This window comes from Cyclopterus lumpus, chromosome 4 (assembly GCF_009769545.1).
Source record: "Cyclopterus lumpus isolate fCycLum1 chromosome 4, fCycLum1.pri, whole genome shotgun sequence".
NCBI lineage: Eukaryota > Metazoa > Chordata > Actinopteri > Perciformes > Cyclopteridae > Cyclopterus > Cyclopterus lumpus.
Window position 1 is genome coordinate 10,841,323 of NC_046969.1, and position 20,090 is coordinate 10,861,412.

The 20,090-nt window shown below is 40.8% G+C and overlaps 1 protein-coding gene across 1 annotated transcript; it reads left to right on the forward strand.

Annotated features, from left to right (window-relative positions):
* The first annotated feature begins 911 nt into the window (after window positions 1–911).
* Window positions 912–17,113, forward strand: wdr63 (WD repeat domain 63). Its single transcript, XM_034530375.1, is given in 21 exon segments — window positions 912–972; window positions 3,551–3,735; window positions 4,167–4,271; window positions 4,620–4,757; window positions 4,863–5,062; window positions 5,345–5,461; window positions 5,936–6,126; window positions 6,600–6,718; window positions 7,388–7,477; window positions 7,677–7,759; window positions 9,143–9,278; window positions 10,394–10,467; window positions 10,749–10,890; window positions 11,541–11,610; window positions 13,478–13,602; window positions 13,699–13,759; window positions 14,046–14,173; window positions 14,418–14,625; window positions 15,287–15,378; window positions 15,632–15,748; window positions 16,932–17,113. Coding segments are annotated over 21 exon segments (2,544 nt in total). The 3' UTR covers window positions 17,034–17,113.
* Window positions 17,114–20,090: the final 2,977 nt, after the last annotated feature.

The window sequence follows — 20,090 nt, forward strand, 5'->3', positions numbered from 1 at the left end:
AGCTGCATTATGATACTGTCACGTTAAAACAACCGTGGAGTTATACATAGCTAGCAGTGACTTCTACATACCTCAAAGGGAAATATTTACTATATTTTTTCACAACTATGGTTTATATTTCCAGATCAATTTAACCTAAAGTTTATTAGAGAACAAAAAAAAAGCCAGCCACATGAAGGAGTAAATATTAGCTCCAGCTAATTTCAACATACAATTGCTGCTCACACGTCAATACATCAGTAATTATAAGTAAAGTGATAACATAATACTCTGACTGAGCCCATTCCATAATTAAAATGTGTATACTTAAAAGTTAATTTGTGTAGCAACGTTCAACAACAAGTGCTTTACATAAGACTGCCAACTTCTTTTTAGTGTCATCACTGTATCTTTATATAAAATCAAGAAACAGCTATTACACTATTGAATAAACTAATATAATCAATGACATTGACATGTATGATGCTGCTTATAATTATTCATGTACTGCTGAACTTTGTTGAGACATTGTTTCTTTTATCTGAAACCTGATTACGTCCCATATTCCCCACTCATATCATCAGTTATAACCTCAGCTAGTGTAAACTGATGTACGCCATAATATGGCAACATTTTGTTATCACAGCTAAAGCACATTTTAGAGAGGCTCCTCGTATTCTAGGATCCTTCTTTTCAGTCTCAGTAACAATGAAAATTCTCTTTTCCTCCACAAGATGTCGCCACAGGCTTTGATAATGATGTTCTGCCTCTGTGCAGCCTGTGTGTGGATTGAAACGTTCACTGACAGTTGGGCAATCAAATAGCAATATGTATCGATACGAGTCAAGAGTTTGGTGTTTTGATGAGAAAGGTAACACTGTGTTGTATGAAACGTTCTCCCTCTCAGTAGTGGAGCTATTCTAAGAGCAAGGATGCCACCCAAGAGACCAAAAAGTGCAACAAGCAGTGCAGGCAAGAAGGGGAAAGCTAAAGGTGAGTGTCTGAATAGTAATATGGTATTAATGTGTTTGAACGTATGCATGTTTGTCTCAGGACCATCTAATGGAGAGACATGGTGACCGGACTGTTTCTTCTTCCCATTTAGGCAAAAAGATTGCGTCACCTGCACGTGTGGAATATCCTGGTGAGAGAAAGTTATTTACTTTTTCACCTGTGTATTTACCCACTCCTGAACTGTTGTGTAGACGAGACTATTACAAAAAATACCTTTTATTACTTATGTATTTACTTAAAATGTAATGCATTCACATTATCAACTTGAAAAAAAAGGTTAACAATTTCATTAAAAAGGATGGGGTGAACTGAGCATAGTTTTGGCTCCGCTCTGTATCGATGCAACCATCTCAAATTAAACAACTGGTTTGTATGAGTTTGCAGATCCTGAAGGTCATTTTAATTATCCTAGATTATACTAACTAGAAGTCCCGTAAATCTCACCTGGCCTTTGAATGCAGATAACTAAAGCCATGAATTTAGTTTATACATTTCAAATTGATCAATTTGTATTTGATTACCTTCATTTATCTGATAGGGCGGGGTTCTTTTAATGAACACTATATACCATTTATTCAGATTCTTCTGGCATAATGTAGTTCACCTAAATCTGACTTTGAAGTCGAGATGTAACAAGCATGGCTGAAACTAAACATTCTTTGGACATCTTATCTCTACTCGGCTGTGGGTCCCATTGTCATGGTCGACTTTACTGGCAGCATACCGGCCCTAGAGACATGCGTTTGGTTTAATGCCTCACCAAATGTATCTTTATCTTACAGATTAGATCACTACTGGCTCTTGTGGGAGTTAAAATTGATGGTGTTAAGATCGGTTCTGTTTTGTTGATTTATTCATTGATATCAACGATTTCCATCTTATACATACAAATGAATTCAAGTCTGTTAGATCTCCTTATTGAACACATCCTAAATAGTTTTAGTCTAACCATAACCTGACCCTTAACTTAACCTAAAACCTTATTGTTAACCTGGTGGGGACCAACTCTTTGTGGCTTACTGACACAAATATAAATGCAGGTTTTTTTCACCTCTGAACCGATTTTCCCACGGACATTGATGACATAAGCGATATGTTATCTCATCAGCTGATAAATCCCCATTGTTCAGACTTAAATTAGTAAAATAGTATCACCAGAGATAAAAACAGGCTGCTATCTGTACAATGCATTGTGGTGCATTACACATATCTTACCGTAGGCAGTCATAAATGCTAGCTGTGAGTGGATTATGCAAGGGAAAAGTAGCCAAAAAAATTTCAATATCTCTTCAGCACTGCCAACAAAAGTGGTTTAATTTCATTCTTTAGGGTTATGGAACATTGAACATAACACTCTCTTTGTCTCTTAAGCAAATATTTGCCAATGAATACGAGTGCCATAGTTGACACTTAACTGTGTGAACTGAAGGGTGTTAGTTTCCACTACAATGATTTGGCGCGAGGCCGATATGGTGCGAGTGGGAAAGGTTGACACACCCAGCTGGGAAGTGGTTTCTCAAGCTGTGCATTCCCCGCATCCCCTCAGCAACCTTGTGGAAAGACTTTGAAACTATCATTATGCAAAACCCAGTTTACTGTAGTATGGCCTGAGACGTGGAGAAGTCTGCGTCGTTTGTTTAAGAAGTCAAAGTGTAGTTGTGACGGTGCAGCGCTATGCGCTTTCATATTGTAACAATCCTGCTTAGACGTCTGCAACGGAGCAAATTATGTCTCGAGTTGCTGCGATATTGATCTGCCTCTCACAGACGCACAATGTGTGGAAATTGTGTGTAAGTTGTTCACAAGGATTACATTTCATCCATTTGTAGGGTGGTCCTCCCTGCAGGGCGGGGCAGGGGAAGGATCAGAGGCCCAGTCCGGAGACAGTGGTGACTTTAAAGCCAGAGTCCAGTGTGTGAATCTCACTCTATAAGAGACGTTTGGGCTCATAGTTACATTCCTACTCATCGTGCTTGGACCTCTGTTCTCTACAACTTCATCTCTGCGTAGTATATATTACTCTTCTTGTTCCTGCACCACACTGTATGTTGTTTTTAAATATAAAAACGTTCATATGCAGGACATTGATCAGATCATAACGCATTGATATTTTTGTTTTAACTGGTCCATTTTCAGGAACATGTCTTTTCGATGTGCAGACGACGACAGCAATTCGCTGTGTGCAGTCTGCAGAATAGACAGAACACATAACCATTATAACTAAACACATGGCTCATTATTATCATTGTCAACACATCCACTTGTGATTTCAGATTGAACCTAAAGATTGACTTTTATGAGGCCTTGTACTTTATACTGTATATACTATATACCATAGTATACTATATAGCTGTAAGGAGAGGAACATGAACTCTGTGTGTCCTTACTTAAAACATCAAAACGTGCCGAGTGATCAACAAGTGATGCCACTATTGAGTAATTTGGCCAGTCCAAAAACAGTTTGTGGTTTTGAGTCCGATGTTCTGTCTTCACTCGTATTATTTCCTCTCATCTGCCGTCCTTCTCGTTTATATTGATCGTGTCCTCGCTCGCCAAGGTCATCCCGATGACATCTTCCCCATGGTCCTGACATCAGCCACCCAGGAGCTCTTTGGTTGCCTCGCTGATGAGGATGTCACAGAGGAGAGCCCTCACAAGCTGCTGAAAAAAGACGACATAATACAGGACTTTAAGACAAGAGCCGCGGTGTCCGATTTCAGCCCTGTGAAGCAGATTGTGCTGGTGAGTCTGATCCATTGTCGTAGAGATCACTCAGACAATACCCCCAAGACACTGTGACGATACAACAGACCCCAAGTTAAGGGCTGTGGGAACAGAGAGAGTAACCAGTTTAACCTCATTCCCACACTGTCTCTGAGCAACATTTATTATATGAAAAAATTAAAAAAATGAAACTTGACCTTTCTTATTTGGGACTAACCTAAGGTCTTATCGGGTGATGTATGTGATTCGCTTTTTTCTTTATTCATAAAGTCCACAACATCAGTCCTCAAGTCTGAAATCCACATCTCAGTCTGTCATCTACTAGCTCGGCCAAATGACTGCTGGACAAAGTTGGCAGAATCAATTAAAATACAGCGCATTCGTTATTTCTAAAGACACGCTGTCATGAAATAGCTGAGTGTTGTGAGTTCTATTCTTTTATCTGACAGGACTACCCGGACGCAGAGCTCTTGCTGGTTTTTGACAGGGACTTCACCTATGGCCAGAGCTTCTACCTGGTCCTGACACCAGAAGCTAAGGAACGAATCTTAAACGTAGGTCGACGTAGTTTTGGTTTCGGTAACAAGGCTCACTTCTTTCTGTTGTTGTTACTCATGTTCTGTTTACTACTTTGTGTTTGCAATGTGGCGCAGTAGGGATTCTACACTAACTACATATATCAATATCACTAATTATAAGAATAAATGTGCCATGTGTCATTTAGCATGCAGTATTTTATGGTTAAATTCTGTAGGCAGGAATGTTCACTCTTATTTACTTTCCTTTTATACTGGAAGTATTTAACCTATTTTATCACTCACTCTATCAGCAACGGCTGGTGTCAGAGTCCAATTTGTGTGACGTTGTGGGCGGATTTCATCATTTCTTGTAATGCTCCCTAGGTTCTGCAATCACCAGAGCCTGAGACACAAGAAGTGTTTGAGGATGAAGTCATTAAAACCCCAGAACCAAAGCCATGGATATCTCTCGGCAGTGAGCAGGAAATAGATGACGAATCTGTCAGAGAGACCAGAGAAAAGGTACTGCAGTAAATAGCAAACACATCACATATGACGTCCACATTTATCCCATTCACCCGTGTCCTTCCATTAAACCTCTTTATTATGTCTCCGTTTTCTCATCAGCTGCGTTACAAGTTCTCCAAAGTGAGGAGGAAGTTTGGATTACCAGTCTGTTTTTCTGACCGCAACACTGCGGATGCTAAGGATGGCTACCTAGAGTGTGCTTCATACCAAGACAGCAGATTCAGCATCAATCAGATGCAGAGGGACTGCGGGATTCAGGCTGTTTCCAGACTTCAGAGCAGCAGTGCTCAGACACAGTGGTATGCCAGCAAACCAGTACACATACAACTTGTTCCACAGTGGGGGAAGCACTTACTGGGCCTGCCAACACCTCAATGCTTTAAGAAAATAAGATAATAACACTGACTATTAAATACTTTGTGAGATAAGTATTATTCAGCAATGCTGAATGATGCTTATACTCATAAATCCGACATATTCATGAAATTTGCATTCACCATGTACAATTTTTCTCTCTTTATTATTTTAACAGTAACTTCACCTCCGCAAACGTATTGTACAGTTATTCGTCCATTTCACAGGAAGTTGCCGAGGAATATCTTTACCCAGTGCACGCCAAGAGAGTTAAGTTATGAAGAAAAAGAGAACATCCTCCAGTCTGAGAATTTGAAGAATTTTTGCAACTCAGTGACCCCAAGGTAAGATGACATATTCCTGAAATTCAAGGTGTCTTCTGTCTGCTGCCTCAGGGAGTATGTATTGTATAGGAAGACTGATCCAAGACAATCCAAACTCATACATTACTGTATCAGCCTCAGGGTCCTCAAACCCAGCCATTATTACCACTGTGGGAGCATTAGAATATATATGTTATAAAAAATACTTTTAAGACACATTCACCTTCTCACTGTACTTGATTTTGAGTATGATTTTGTTATAGTTGCCTTCACAGCCCAGACTTTGGGTTTCAAGCGAAAGTTTCAATGTTAAGTTGTAATCTTACACTTTACCCTCAACCATCCTTTGTGTCCAGGTAAGCAATAAGACAACATTTGGAGTATAAGAAAACTTTATACTGCAGCTATGAAGAGATTTAATGGAGGAAAATAAAACATAATGCACAGGTTTTTGCCAGATTTGACATAATTCTACTTTGTGTGTTTCTTTCGCAGAACTTTGCAATCCCTTCAGCAGGAACAAATCATGAATGTGTTCTTTGATGACTGGAAGGCTCTGGGGACAACAGCTAAAGACTGGTCTGGGAAGGTTTCCGAAGGTTTGATGATTTATCAGTTCTTCACCAACCAGAACTACACGAAGGACAAGAAAATCAGCAGCGTTCATTGGCACCCAACCTTCTACGGTAAAGTGAAATAATCTCAGTCAGTGAAAAGAGGTGAATTCACCAAAATACTTTATAGCATTTAACTTCAATATTTAGCAAATCTTGGTTTTAAATGTCTATCTGTTTGAAAAATGTTGTCAAAGATAGTGTCGATGGACAATGTTGGCCACAAATATAACAACAATACATGATATTCGTTCTCCCTGCATTTTATCAATGACAAGCATTTGTATTTCATCCGTTGTAAAAACATTAACGTTCTTCACTGCTGCTTTGTAATGTTGCCCAGCTGTCCTCACCCATAGAGTAGGCTTTTTTAGCAATAATAATAGCAGTGTCAAAACTATGATCACTGTGAACATATCCATATTCAAAGGGGGATCAGAGTTAAGTCCCATCAGTTCCTCAATCAGTAAAGTTAAACCCTATTTAAAGTCAATTTTCCCGTTGCTGTTTAGTTGATACATTGTACGATGTGTTTCTTTTGATAGGCGTGATAGCTGTGGCTTTGACAGAAAAAAAGGAGAAGCCTTTGAACGAGTCCACAACGCACGTCTTCAAAGCTTCTCTCATTCTCTTCTATAGCTTCTCCGACCCCTCTAATCCTCAGGTATGGAAACTAGTACTGAGTGTACAAGCTGGACAAGAGATTGAAAAGACCATATGTCTATGTCTCTTATTGACAGCATACAAGCTAATTTACACCTCCTATCTGTTTGAGACACACTTTGACCCAAAAATGGCTGAAGGGATTTGCTTACTCCTGCCATCTAAGTTTTTTATTTGCTTTAGCAACATTTGAGAGGCTGTATTGATTTGACAGAGGCACTAAATCAATGAAACTGAGCTGCTAAATCACTCAAAAGTAATATGAGTTCTGCATGACGTTCGCCTTCACTGGTGCATGCGTCATGCGTCTGCTGGAGCAGTGATCAAAGGGTCAAAGGGTACTGTGTAGAGGAAACCAGAGACATTACATCTTTGAAATACATATATTTTTTTTAGTGTGGGGAGTAAAGTGCTGTAGTTCAGTCTTGCAGTTCATTTTAAACTCCAGGAGATTTAAACGTGATGCAGAAAAATGACTTCTCTGTTCCCCCTTTTTTCCTGATGAAATGGAATCTACTGTATGCACTTTGGTTTTGTGGATTAAAAGCTGAACTTTGCGTGGCGAGACTAGAAAAAATAAATACTCAGGATGGCAGGCACCCAATACATGGGTCTACTTTGAAATATAATATTTCTGCCCTGTGTATGTGGGTTTCTGTGTTGTTTGCAGTTGCTGCTGGAGAGCCCAGATGACATTTCTGCCTTTGAGTTTTGCCCCTCTGATCCAAATATTATCGTTGGCGGCTGCATAAATGGCCAGGTGCTGACTTTGACTCTAATCTGCATCTCTGGTTTGCTGCATCTGCTGCCTTTTCTGCCTCATACAAGTTTGTGTATCGAACCACTTTTCCATGCCCCTCTTTTCCTTTTAAGGGAATATTCTTGAAATCAAGCCTCAGTCTTCTTCATGGTAGCCTGTACAATTCCAATGGTTTCTGCTGTTGTTGCTGTTTTCTCAGGTCGTGCTGTGGGACATTTCTGCTCACGTCACGCACTTACAGGGAACACAGCCTGGTAAAAATGTTTCTGTCATCACTGACACAATCGTAAGTACCCATATCCTTTCTCTAATGTGCACCGTGTTGATACACTAACGCTTGGTGTTCTGTATCTGTGTTGGCGTATTACATGTTGTATCAGTTACCGTAATTCTTTGGCTAGTGATGATGTCAGCTTGGTTTATTCAAGTATGGGTTCTCAGTGTATCAAAGCATGCATCATATTTGCTGTAAAGACAGGCTGTGCTGTATGACAGAGTGAGATGATGATACGTTGACTCCTGAGTTCTCCCCTCATCCTCACTCTTTCATTAGATGGGAATGAAGTGGCCTAATGGTCCTTTTCAAGCCAGCCACAGCTGTCAAAACTAGTTCTACAACCCTACTAATGCCAGGAGTAAATCTCAAAGCAAGTTATGGAATTAAATGACTCCACTGCCAAACAAAAAAAAAGTCTAGAAGGCCTCGACTGAAACTCTTGACTGAAGACTCAAACATCTGGCTTCTCTTGTGGCCTAACATCATAGTAAACTCATATTTTCATGGCATAGCTACCCTGTTTAGAGGGCATTATGTAGAATAATAAAGAGAGGGAGGTAATAATGCGTGACAAAAAACAGGGCTCAAATGTATCCCACAATATTGCAATTACATAAACTCCTTCATAACCTGTTGAGAGATCCACAGAACAAATATTAAAGCCGTTCTGTCCCCTTAGAACATCTTCCGCTCGCCTGCTCTATTTAAATAGACATATATGCCCTCATCATCCAGCCCCCGTTTGCTTTGTGTGTTTTTATTGCCTCTACAGTGGGACAGCTGTCTCCATCCCTATTCTCAGTATGTCCTTCTCTTTTGCTCTCCCCTCTACCGCCCGTCGTACCTTTGTCTATTCCCTTTGTCCTTGTTTGCTCTTCCCCAGAGTCAACAGCATCAGATCACATACTCCAGCTGTTACACAAGCTTTCCATCCTCCACCATAGTTTGCCCCATAGAAGATAACACACAAGCAAATCAGATCACTCCCCTCCCGTGTGTTTGCAATGTAAACATTGGCAGTTGTATCTGCTAAAAGGCTTTATTTCGATATTGAGTGCTGTGAAAGCTACACTACACCAGCACCTGTTGCTAGCTTATCAGATGAAATAAGAATTATATCCCATCCTGTATAGATTTCTGTTCTGTTCACACCCTTTAAATCTGCAGGTGTGCCACAAGTGCTATTGAAAGAACTCCTTTTACACATTCTGTGCATGTTTCAAGATTGAAGGCACAATATTTGAACTTCTGTGTTGCAACAATACATCATTTGTTAAAGTGTTAAAGTGACCGTTTTAGGATGTCTGTTTACCGCTGTATAAAGTCTTCACATTCAGATTAAGTTGCCAAAGCTCACTGGACTCACTGTACATGCTGAGCCTTTTGTGTTTGACCTTCCACCAGGACCGCGATGACAACAAAGAGAATAAGACTCCTGTTGTGCACTTCTGTGCAATGTCTGCCTTTGAGAGCAGATACAAAGCACCAATTACTGATGTCCAGTGGCTGCCACCAACATTTGAGGTACACAGAGCTGAAGGCCAGAGGGGTTGGAAGGAGGAGTAACAACTGCAAATCTGACGTTAAATAGTCAGAACACTGTTCACGTAAAGAGTTAATTGACATTTTCCATCAGGAGTGCATTAGGTAGTTGCTGGAACTTTCTTCTAATCACTATTTCATTTGGCCTATCTTGATTTGTAAAAGGTGTTTTGTATGACTACACAGAAAAACATTCTTTAATGTGTTTTTTTTTTTTATCTCAAGCCTCTTTTATCATATCTAAAGTAAACATTGTGGCATACTTAAGGCAACTAGATAATAACACATTAAACACTTAAAATGTCAAGTATCTCATTGCTGTAATGATTTATATATATATATATATAGTTCTTAAATATTAACATTTATTTGATCTGGTTAAAAGCCACTTGAATGTAATTAAGTCTAATCGAGGTAGTATGGTAACAGTGAAGTAGTCAGGGCAGAAAAAACGCTATGAAGGTTATAATGTAACATAATGAGGATATCATTATAGAAATTGCATGCTTTAACAGGAAGGTACGGAAGGATGACACTGACACTAAATATTGCTTATTTATATTAGGATTTGTATCAAGAGGGTTTTTGTTCTCATACTGACAAACTTTCCTGTTTCCTTTTCATTCTGCAGAACAGCTGCAAGCCTAATAGTGGCCCATCATCTAAACATGCATTGAGCTGAAGTGATATTTGCTGCAGTGACACTATGGTGTTTGGTCTGTAAGCCAGCGTTAAGTATTGTAGTGATAAGATAATGGTAGCAGCCATAAAGCACACAGCAACAATGAACTATGGTCACACACAGATTCGCTACATTATAATCGTCCATAGAACATGTGGCATGTGGCTTTGTGTTTCTAAAATCGTATTCTTCAAGGAACAATGAATACATTAGAATTCTGGTGTCCTACTGGTGCGTAACAGACCTGTCTATATAGCCAGTTGTAATTTATTATGGCAACCACTGGCACTCATCTGGATAAGTGTAATAAGGCAATCATCAAAGTGCACCCGAGCATATTTTTCATTATTATCAGCTCTTAGTCTTCTTCTAAACCTGACAGACATTTGTTTTGCGACTCACTCTCTCTCATTAGGTGACCAGGACGGGCTTACCAGTGCAGAACAAGTACAACATTTCTACACAGGTTGTCACCTGCTCCCCGGACTGGTAGGTCTTACAGGAAAAGTCTTGATTTAAAATGGTCAATTAATGAAATGATTGCAGGTCAGATTACAGGTCCCACTAGATTCAGTCGTTCTCTCTGTACTGGGCACTGTTTGCAGTCACTGGCAGCCACCACATTTAGAGAATAAGGTGCTTTATACCTTTAGTTAGAGAATGACAAAGCCCACAGGACTACAACAGAGTCAGTCAATATTCACCTTGTGTGTGTTTACTTACAAACACGACTATGTTAATTGTTCACTTGTCTTCCTCTCCCTCTAAAGTGCTATAATGTTCTGGGATGTGCGAGTGTCAAAAGTGAGCCAGTCAGCGTCAGACAGTAAGCAGAATGTGGTTCCGAAGACACCCTACAGTGTCCCCGACACTTTCAAACACCTGGGCCACACGTGGAAGCCTCTGTTCAAGGTACTGCAGGGTTTAAGGGTGCAATACAAAAATGAATGTCGAGGGGAATGTATTTCCAAAACTAAAAGTTAGGCTGTATACACATTGTGATAGTATACAGCAAATAGTCATTGTGTTCAGTAGACACACGTTACGTCCACCAATACTGGCAGAAAATCATTCTACCAGCAAATAGAAAATGAAATAAAGGTTAACATATTAATGCGTGATGATGAAGCAAAATGTATTTATCGGATTTATGTAGATGTAAGATTACACCAGCATTTAAAAAAAGGCCCGTATTTTTGGAAGAAGAGCTATTAATTTATATTAGCTGATCCCTTCTTGTTATTTTCAAGAAAGCCAATCACATTTCTTCTTATACAACCAATTAAGCAATTGTTTTTTTTTCATGAAGCCTTTGAGTTTGACTGATTCCCCAAAGTACAACATTTTAAACCACTGTGAATTTTTGACATCATTTCTAACTTCATTTTAAAAGCTCTGTTTATATGTATTCATGTACAGATGTATATGTGAAATGGGGATCATTTAATGTGTTTTAGTGTGCGGGCGCTTGCTCGTAGTCCTCATATGTATTTCAAATAATGTGTTGTCTCTGTCAGTATCTTCAAATGTCATAAGTTGTCTTCCTCTCTGCCATGTCTCAGGTTTCTCTGCCAAAGATTGATATCAGTGGCGAATATGTTCCTCTGAAATTCAGCCTGGAACATTTCACCTGTACGGCTAATAATGCAGCCAGGACCCCAGGTGAGGGATGTTAGCCTTCAGGCTGGCTTGGTGTGTTTGTTTGTTTCTGTCTGTTCACTGCCTCTCCCTTCTACAAACAGTCACACACATGAGCCCTACTCAATTACAACACGTTGTGCGATACACAAGTGTTCTTGTTGGATGCAAAGAACCTCTTAAAAGTGGGTTGTAATAACTCACTCACACACTGACTCCATCACCTTTAGAAACAAATGACAACCAAAGAAAAACTCAATAAGTGAATTTAAAATGCCAAAACACACACAAATATACACTTACAGCATCAAGAAAACCAGCTGCATTACTCCGTAACTGTCAAAATTGCAAAAGCTATGTTTTTGGCATGCGTTGCATGAGTTGTCATATTTTTCATTTTACTCTTTGAACCCTCACAGATAAAGGTAAACACTTTGTATTGACACTATTACTGCACTTTGTGCATTAAGAAATGTGAATAGGCAAAGTAATGAACATTACAAACATGCATATTCAATGTCTAATAATTCTCAAAAGTGTGTGCATGGCTGCAAGTCTTTTGGGGGGGGGGGGGGGGGGATCTTTAGTTCTACTTTGGATGGTTGCACAGTGATCAGTAGGGTAGGGGTTACTCAGCCCTTGGGTACTCTCATTCTCTGTCTGCCTCTTCTCTCCTCCGGTTTCATAGCACTTTATTAAGGGATACTTAAAAAACAAGGCCCTCATGGTTGCAGAGCATCAGCTCCGCTGACTGTCAGCTCTTTGCAATATGCTGCTGCGGCTCCTTCAGGGCCAGAAGACGGTCGTGTGTGTCCTGGCTGGTCAAGAAGAGACCTGTCTTTGTCTGGCTGAAGGGCTGCCTCTATAAACACAGCTTCGGGTGCTGGCGGTTATAGATATAATACGTTCACTAACTGAGGCAATAAATCTGTTGCAGCCCTTTCAGGCAGTCTGTTATTAAGCTTTTACATAATCTCTGTGTGATTAATACTTAGCTTCAAATATTTGACTTATGGTATTGAGTCTACACTGTCCGCCTCTGAGCTCTATATTCAGCAAGTTTGCTCTTTTTGTTATCTGTGATGCTGGAGTCACTTGTCATCGCTGTCGAAAAGCTGCACCCTGCCCTGCAACAGTAACACATGATTGTTTTTGCGAGCAACCCCTCGTGGGGATTAAGCAACAGTTGAGCAGCAGTGCAGTGTGGGGGGAAAGTGAGACAATGTCTACATCTGTTGCTGTGCAGTATCGTCTGTCTCTCATCTTTACACACATCTTAACTGGGGGAAAGTGGATTTAGAAGATGATGATTGGGTAATCTGAACTGACCTTCAAGATCTAATCTAGCAGAGTGAAGTTGAGACTTGATTGGGAGCCGCCTGCTGATAAGGGGGTGTGAACGGATAGTCCTGTACTGTCTCTGACAGACAGTTGGGCTTTTGTGACGGAAAGGGCTTCTTCCATCATTGGCAGTCCCTTCCCTTTTTCAACCCTCCCACCCGTCTCCCTTACTGTCTCTCTTCTTTGCCGCGATCCCCACACCCACCTCCACCTCCTTTGTCTCCCACTCCCCTCACCCATTTACCCATTCACCTCAGCCATACCCCTCCCCACCTCCTTCTCTTTTGTCCTTCTGTTGGTCTTGTTCATGGTCAGATTACAGAGCAGGCTGCACCAATGCCGCCGTTCAATCTCTCTTGTTTCCTTACTTTAAATAGATGTTGTTAATGTTCCTCGTCTTTCTTTCCTGATAAGTCACTTGTGTTCGTTCCCTTATTGTTGTGTTCCCCTTTGGTTTGGGATTATTTTTCTTTGCAAACAAGACCCAGACTGACTTACTTTCTCCACTCTTCACTGATAGAAGCAGCTAATGAAAATGATGATAGCTCAGAGGTCATCCCAGCCTACAGCCAGCTCACAGTGCCCTCAGCTAAAACACTCAGTACTCTGGAAGAAGTCAATACCAAACTCTTTATTGGAACAGAGGTAAACAAAACAAAAAACAAAATATGAAAAGGTGTGCAGTTTTTGTTCCTTGTTCCCTTTTAACATGTTCCATGATGTGTATGTTGTTACTGCCAGGACGGGGAGATTATTTACACTGACTGGAGACTGGTGAAGGACGTCTCTGAGCGGCTGCACAGTGAGTATTCTGGTTTACCATTATTACAGTTAAAAGAAACGATTAAAGATTAATTGTATCCTCAACGTTTTGAGACAACTGAAGCAGTTGGCAATAATAGATTTAATCCTAAAAAACAATTCTGCCCAAATTATAAAAGTTATAGAAATCGCCACGATTACTGTTGGTAGTACTGCTCTTTGGTTTGGCAGCCAATCTGAATGTACTCACCATTGTTGCTTCTGTGGGAGCAAATTACTGTCAAATATAACGTGAGCTTTCTATTTCTGTCCCTCCTCTCTCTCAGGTGCTAAGCCCCTCCACTGTTTTAGCATCCATGAGAAGGTGAATTCGATGCAGCGGTCGCCCTTCTTCAACGACATTATTTTGACGACAGGAAGCTGGAACTTTGCCATCTGGAAGGAGGGAGTCATGGTAACGACACATGTCGCTTAAATTACCGGAGCAGACAATGCAACCAGTTAAAATCCTATCCACATACTCCTTTGAATTATAATGAAAATAGATTAAACATCAAGAATCAAAGTTATCCTAGACTTTAAAGAAAGTCAATACTACATAACAAAATAAAATGCTTATTATATAACATATATCAGACCAGAATCGTTGCATTTTAAATCCATTGACTCTGTATGACGTCTTATACTCCGACATCCAGGACGGCCCCATCATCCTGTCACCAATCTCAGAGCAGGAGTTCACTGTGGGATGCTGGTCCCTGTCCCGACCAGCTATTTTCTTCATCGGGAAAGTAGATGGCAGCATTGAAGTGTGGAACCTGCTGGAAAAGATTACTGAACCTGCGCAGGTCAACGCACACGTCACCAATGCCAAGATTACCTGCATCAAACCCTGGATAGCCTCCTGTGAGTTGTGGTGCACAATTGAGTGGTTCAGATACACGTCTGTTTGGCTCCCCTACAAATGCATTACCTATTTTATTATGTTTTGATTCTAACTTTTGGGAACCTCACCCAAAGCACAAAGGTTTGCCTGAATGAGAAATAAATGTAAGTAAGCCTGTGACCTAGTTTAGACGTTAAACAAGACAACAAGATATAGCAATCAAACTTTATTTCTATATCCTCTTTAGTATCTATGGACATTCAACGTGCTTTATAGGTGACAAGCTGATAATGACTGAAAACAGTGAAACTATTTGAGTCTGAAGTAATGTAATGATAAAAAACAAGAAAATACATAGAATACATATTTACACACTAAGAAAAAAAAAAATGAAAACACATTAAAAAAAACAATACAATAAATAAGAATAAAATAGGGAGTAAAACTATTTAAACCATTAATATAATTTAAAAAAATGAAACATATATTGACCATAAAACATTATATAATACTCTCTGCATACATGGAAACTCTCTTTCTGCTGCTGCTACGTCGACATGGACTGTGCCTACCTCTCTGTCCATTTTGTTTATATTGTTTACAGCCTTGGTGATAAGTTCCTTGTTGTAAGATTCTTTTGAACCATGAAGCTCATTTACTGGACATCTTTTGTACATACAGCCAAGCAGCACTTCCTGGCTGTGACTGATGACCTTGGAATGCTCCGTGTTTTTGAAATCCCAAAGTTACTCTATGTTCCCTTCAAGAATGAGGTAAGACATTAAAGAAGGTTATGAGTTGTCTATTTACTTATTATTTTTGCAAAAATAAATAATAACGTACCGTTGATCAAGGTTAACATTTAGATAACTTATCCAACACTGCAGCATGCATGGTTCAATGGTACCAAAACCTCCAGTGTTGTCACAATAATTGTGATTATGGGCTATTGTGTGGGCTATTAGTCAAGAGTGTGCTTGATTCGAAGCCTGCTAACAAGTGCTTTTCTCTTTTGTCTGAATGCAGAGTTTGAGGTTCAAGAAATACCTTGAGGTGGAGGAAGAGAGGTTGAAGGATCTTTTGAAGAGTGATGAACTGTGGGCAAAACCGGAGGAGGAAGCTGAACAACTCACAAAGAAGATGGTGAGTGTTGGAGTCTGACTGAAGAAAGAAATAACAGGCTTTGTGCTCCTCCAACCATTAATATTGTCCCTTGAAGTGGCCCCGAATGAGACCTTGTGTCTTCTGCTACACTCTAACCTCACTGACAGACACTCGTATTACCGAACAGTCGGAATGTGCACTGATACCAACACAAGTTTTTTATTGCCCCAGTTAAAAGTGTGTACACCAGTTCTAAGCTGATAGTAGTAATGCTGTAGTAGGTCATCCCTCTCTCTCTGTCTTCTCTGTTTCAGTTTATCTTATTTCCCCTCTTTGTCCCCTCATGTTTAATTCAGTCAGATCATTATTTGATCTGACTGAATTAAACTGATTCACTGAGAAAAGATTTAGCCACTAAAAGACACACTCGCAGTGTGTCTTTTAGTGGCTAAATCTTCTAATCTCAATGCAGATGGATTTTGTTTTGTTGCAGTAATCTCAGGTTGTTTGTGTTTGTGGATATTCTCGTCTCGCTCCTCATACGTTTTTCACAAATGCTGTTTTGTTCACTTCCAAACGTTGTGGTCACATGACGAGCGCAAGACAACTCCGGACACACACATGATACATGAAACAGTTTTTCTGTCAGTGTGAATGCTGGTGGATAAGCTTGTGAGTGTGGAGGTGGGCATATATGCACAATGTTGTCCTGCATTTGTCTTGTCTGGTCATGATTGCAATGAAATTGATGACATAAAAGTTATGATTTAACAAAACTGACCCCTCTGGTGAAAGGAAATTTATGAGCAATATTTTGCAATATTGTAAGACAGTATTTTAATATGTACTTTTCTCAACCCAGCAAAATTGTAACTTCAACAGGAGAAATAATAGGAATTTGCTCAAAATGATTACAACAAATTTACATGTGATCAATTCAATTATGAGACTAATGTTGTCTTCAAGTGTTCTGTCCTGAAGCCACACACGGGTTGGCATACATAGAAGAAGTCTTCTTCTTTTAGGACTGCTGGAAGATGTAGTCGAACTTCAATTTGAAATGAATATTCAGTATTTGCGTAGTTAATGAAACAAGGGGCTCGAATAACATGTTACCGAGATTGAACCTTAACAGTTCTGCTTCAAAGAGAGGAAAGTGTCAGATCTTTGGTCAGCAGAGTTTTTAAAATGACTCTAATTCTTCTACGATGTTCGTCTTCAGAAATCTGACAAGCCGTTGAAATCCCTTGTGGAGGATGAAGAGGAGTGTAAAAATCACCGGATTCTGCAAGAAAGCATCCTGAAGGACACACAAGATGCCTGAATCACACACATCCACCACACATCTGCATTGTTCACTTTTCTATTTATTTATACATTTGATAGCCTCCACTGTTTTTTTAATTATAACACTCTATGTTGACTTCATTATTCTAAAAAAAATTAGTTTTATCTTTGTTGCAGTATTTACAATATTTGTCATTACTGCTAATGTCTGAATGTATTTTTTTGTATTGAAAGATGATTCTATTTGTGAAACATGAGAACATGTCAATCGATTCTACAATCGACATTCAGGCCATTTTTTGGTTGGTGCTTCCGAGTCAGACATGGATGGTTTTCATCAAACCCCCATCTGAGATCTGGTTACAGGGTAATGCCATCCGTTTGCCCCCTCGTCCCCACCAGTCCCTGAGGATAACGTCTGGAAAACCTCAAGGATCTGACCTTGGCAGGAAGTCATTTTATGGCTCCATAACTTCATGATACTTATTTGTTGTTGTAAATCAATGTTTTATGGCTCATCCTGTGTGTTGATAGAGAAATGTGTTATTAAAGTCACAGTCCTCCCTCTGGCACTGAGAGTAATGACACAAACACTGCTGATGCATGGGTTAGACGTTGGTGATGAGGCTGGGCGTGAGGGCGGCCCCTCAGGGTCAGACCCCCAGCACTGGGGCTTGTGCTCACTAAATGTGTGTTCCTACAGCTCCACTTACCGAAGGTCTGTCTCGCTGAGTGTAATGTGGACGGACTCATTTGTAGTGGCGGCCCACAACTTTACTGGTTTGGTCCAGTCTCACCTCATCCGCAATGCGTTCAGCTCCCAGCAGCCAGCAAAGCAAGCTCTCAAAACCCTCTTGTACGCCACTTACTCTGCACCAAATGAGCAACTATAACCAGTGAACATTGTGGAGCATTCAACAGCCAAAGAGACAGATGTTTCCTTCTGGAGTCGGGCGGAGACGAGGGAAACCGAGTTAGAAGTAAATATTCGCCAGGTGGCCACAATCAGACTCTAGATTGATGCGAATGTTGCTCTCTACCAGCTAAGTTGTTGAGCACAAGATGTCGAGGTAATGATGTCAGTGTTGGGTGATAGGAGAGCTATAGCTATAGTCAGCAGCTGTTGGCAGGTGATGGACAGCAGAACAAGCCGCCTGTCTGCAGAGGGCTGCACCCGAATGAGTGGCCTTGAAACGTTGTCTACAGGAACAAGGCAGCACAAAAATAGTGTGTCATTCATTTTAGTTTCAATTTTCACCACAAGAAGTGCGACTTTTACTTTTGTCACATTGTTCACAACATTTCTCAGAATGCTGTTTCTCTCTGCGTATGCTGCAACGAGGACTCTCTGGACTCTATTAGTTTCGCTCCTTCATGGGGATAAAATAAGCACGCCTCAGAGTGCTGGGTCCTTCTCAGGTCAAGAGCAGCCCAGAAAAAATCCGTAGTCACAATCTGCCTGGAAAAAAAGCTGTAGGGACTGAGGGAGGGGGGGTCGCTGCATAATATAGGGCAGATGTCTTTTGCCAGGTTTTCACACTGTGTCTGAGATGCCTCAAAAGGAAAGGGAGAGGATTGAGAGAACAGATGCACAACCTCAATACACACTTTTGAACACTGGGTGAGAGGGGGAAGGAAGAAGAAAGAAGAAAAAGAAGATGGCAAGAGAGTTGTTCCCCTCAAGAGGCGTGAGCTGTGGTCGACATCAATCTGGCCATGACTCATTCACGTGGACGGTCCTGTCACGGAGCGGAGGGGGTGGAGGAGGGTGAAGAATGGGCTGATGTGAGGGTGCACAGAGGCAGGCGTCCATATGGCCCCTGAGGCACCGACAAGGCCGAGGTGACAAAAGGGGCTTCTGCTCTTCAGTCGTCCCCTCAAACCTCTTTGGGAATTCTGTTTTGCAGTCCCTCTCTCTGCGGAGCCTCTCACTTTCTCCCAGGCCAGCTCAGGAATGTGCTTTCTAAAAACCAACACACACACACACACACACACACACACATACACACACATAGAGGGAGTGTCACCCTCTCTGGTTAGTTATTATTGTAATGGCTGATGCATATAATGTTGTGCAATTGAGTAAGCTTGCTTGCAACTTAAACACCCGTGGCATTTGAAGGTCCACATACATATGCAGAGACGCATGTTACAGATAAAGCTCTGCTGCTTTGCATTCACTCTTCTCTAATGTTTTGGACAATGGGCAACAGCACAGCCATAAAGCCCCCCACCCCAGAAATGAAGAGTATTCATGATGATGTCAGATTTTCCGCAGTTGATTTCTTCATCTAAATCCAAGAGATTACCGAAAACACAAAAATAAATCTTTAAACTAAGGGCCAGGTGTCTATATGGGATGGATTGTCAGCAGTCAATTTTTTTATCACCAGTTCTTTCAAGTTTTCAAGCCAAATCCTGGGAAACAATGTGAGCAGATGCTGGGCAGGAGGGGCTGTATATCTGGCCTGGCGAATTAAGCCATTGCCTTGGCATTGTTCTGGCTGGCCTCTTAGCTGCTACTGCTGGGGAGGGTGTCAGGTGGGATGGGGTGGAGCGAGGGTCTGCTGTCTAAATCTCCCAACAAGGGGGCACCCTGCACATTTCATAATCATCCAAGTTGGGCCCCAGCAGCAGACGGAGAGATACAAGTCACACAAACACACAACGTCACAGGTGGGTTGCCTCTGAGACAATGATAACCTCAAAGCAGCCGCTGAATGGCTGAAATTATTCACAGTTAAATCATCAGGCTATGTTTCATTGCTGCAAACTGTAAAAGCTATTTCTCTTTAAAACCTGTGAGAGGTTGTTGGTAGGTTTCATTCGTTGACCCTTGACCTCGTAAGAGATCAGGTGACCAGGGCACTGCGGTGGAATGTTCCCTCTTGACTCCTTTTCTCATTTTCTAATTTCAAAGCTCTCAACAGTTTGGATTCTTGTCATTTTACCAGCCCCAACCCAATGTGTGTGTGTGTGTGTGTGTGTGTGTGTGTGTGTGTGTGTGTGTGTGTGAGAGAGAGAAAGAGAGCATGTGGACATGTGTATGTTATCTATATAGTCAAGAATTGATTATAGAAAACTTAAGGTTTAC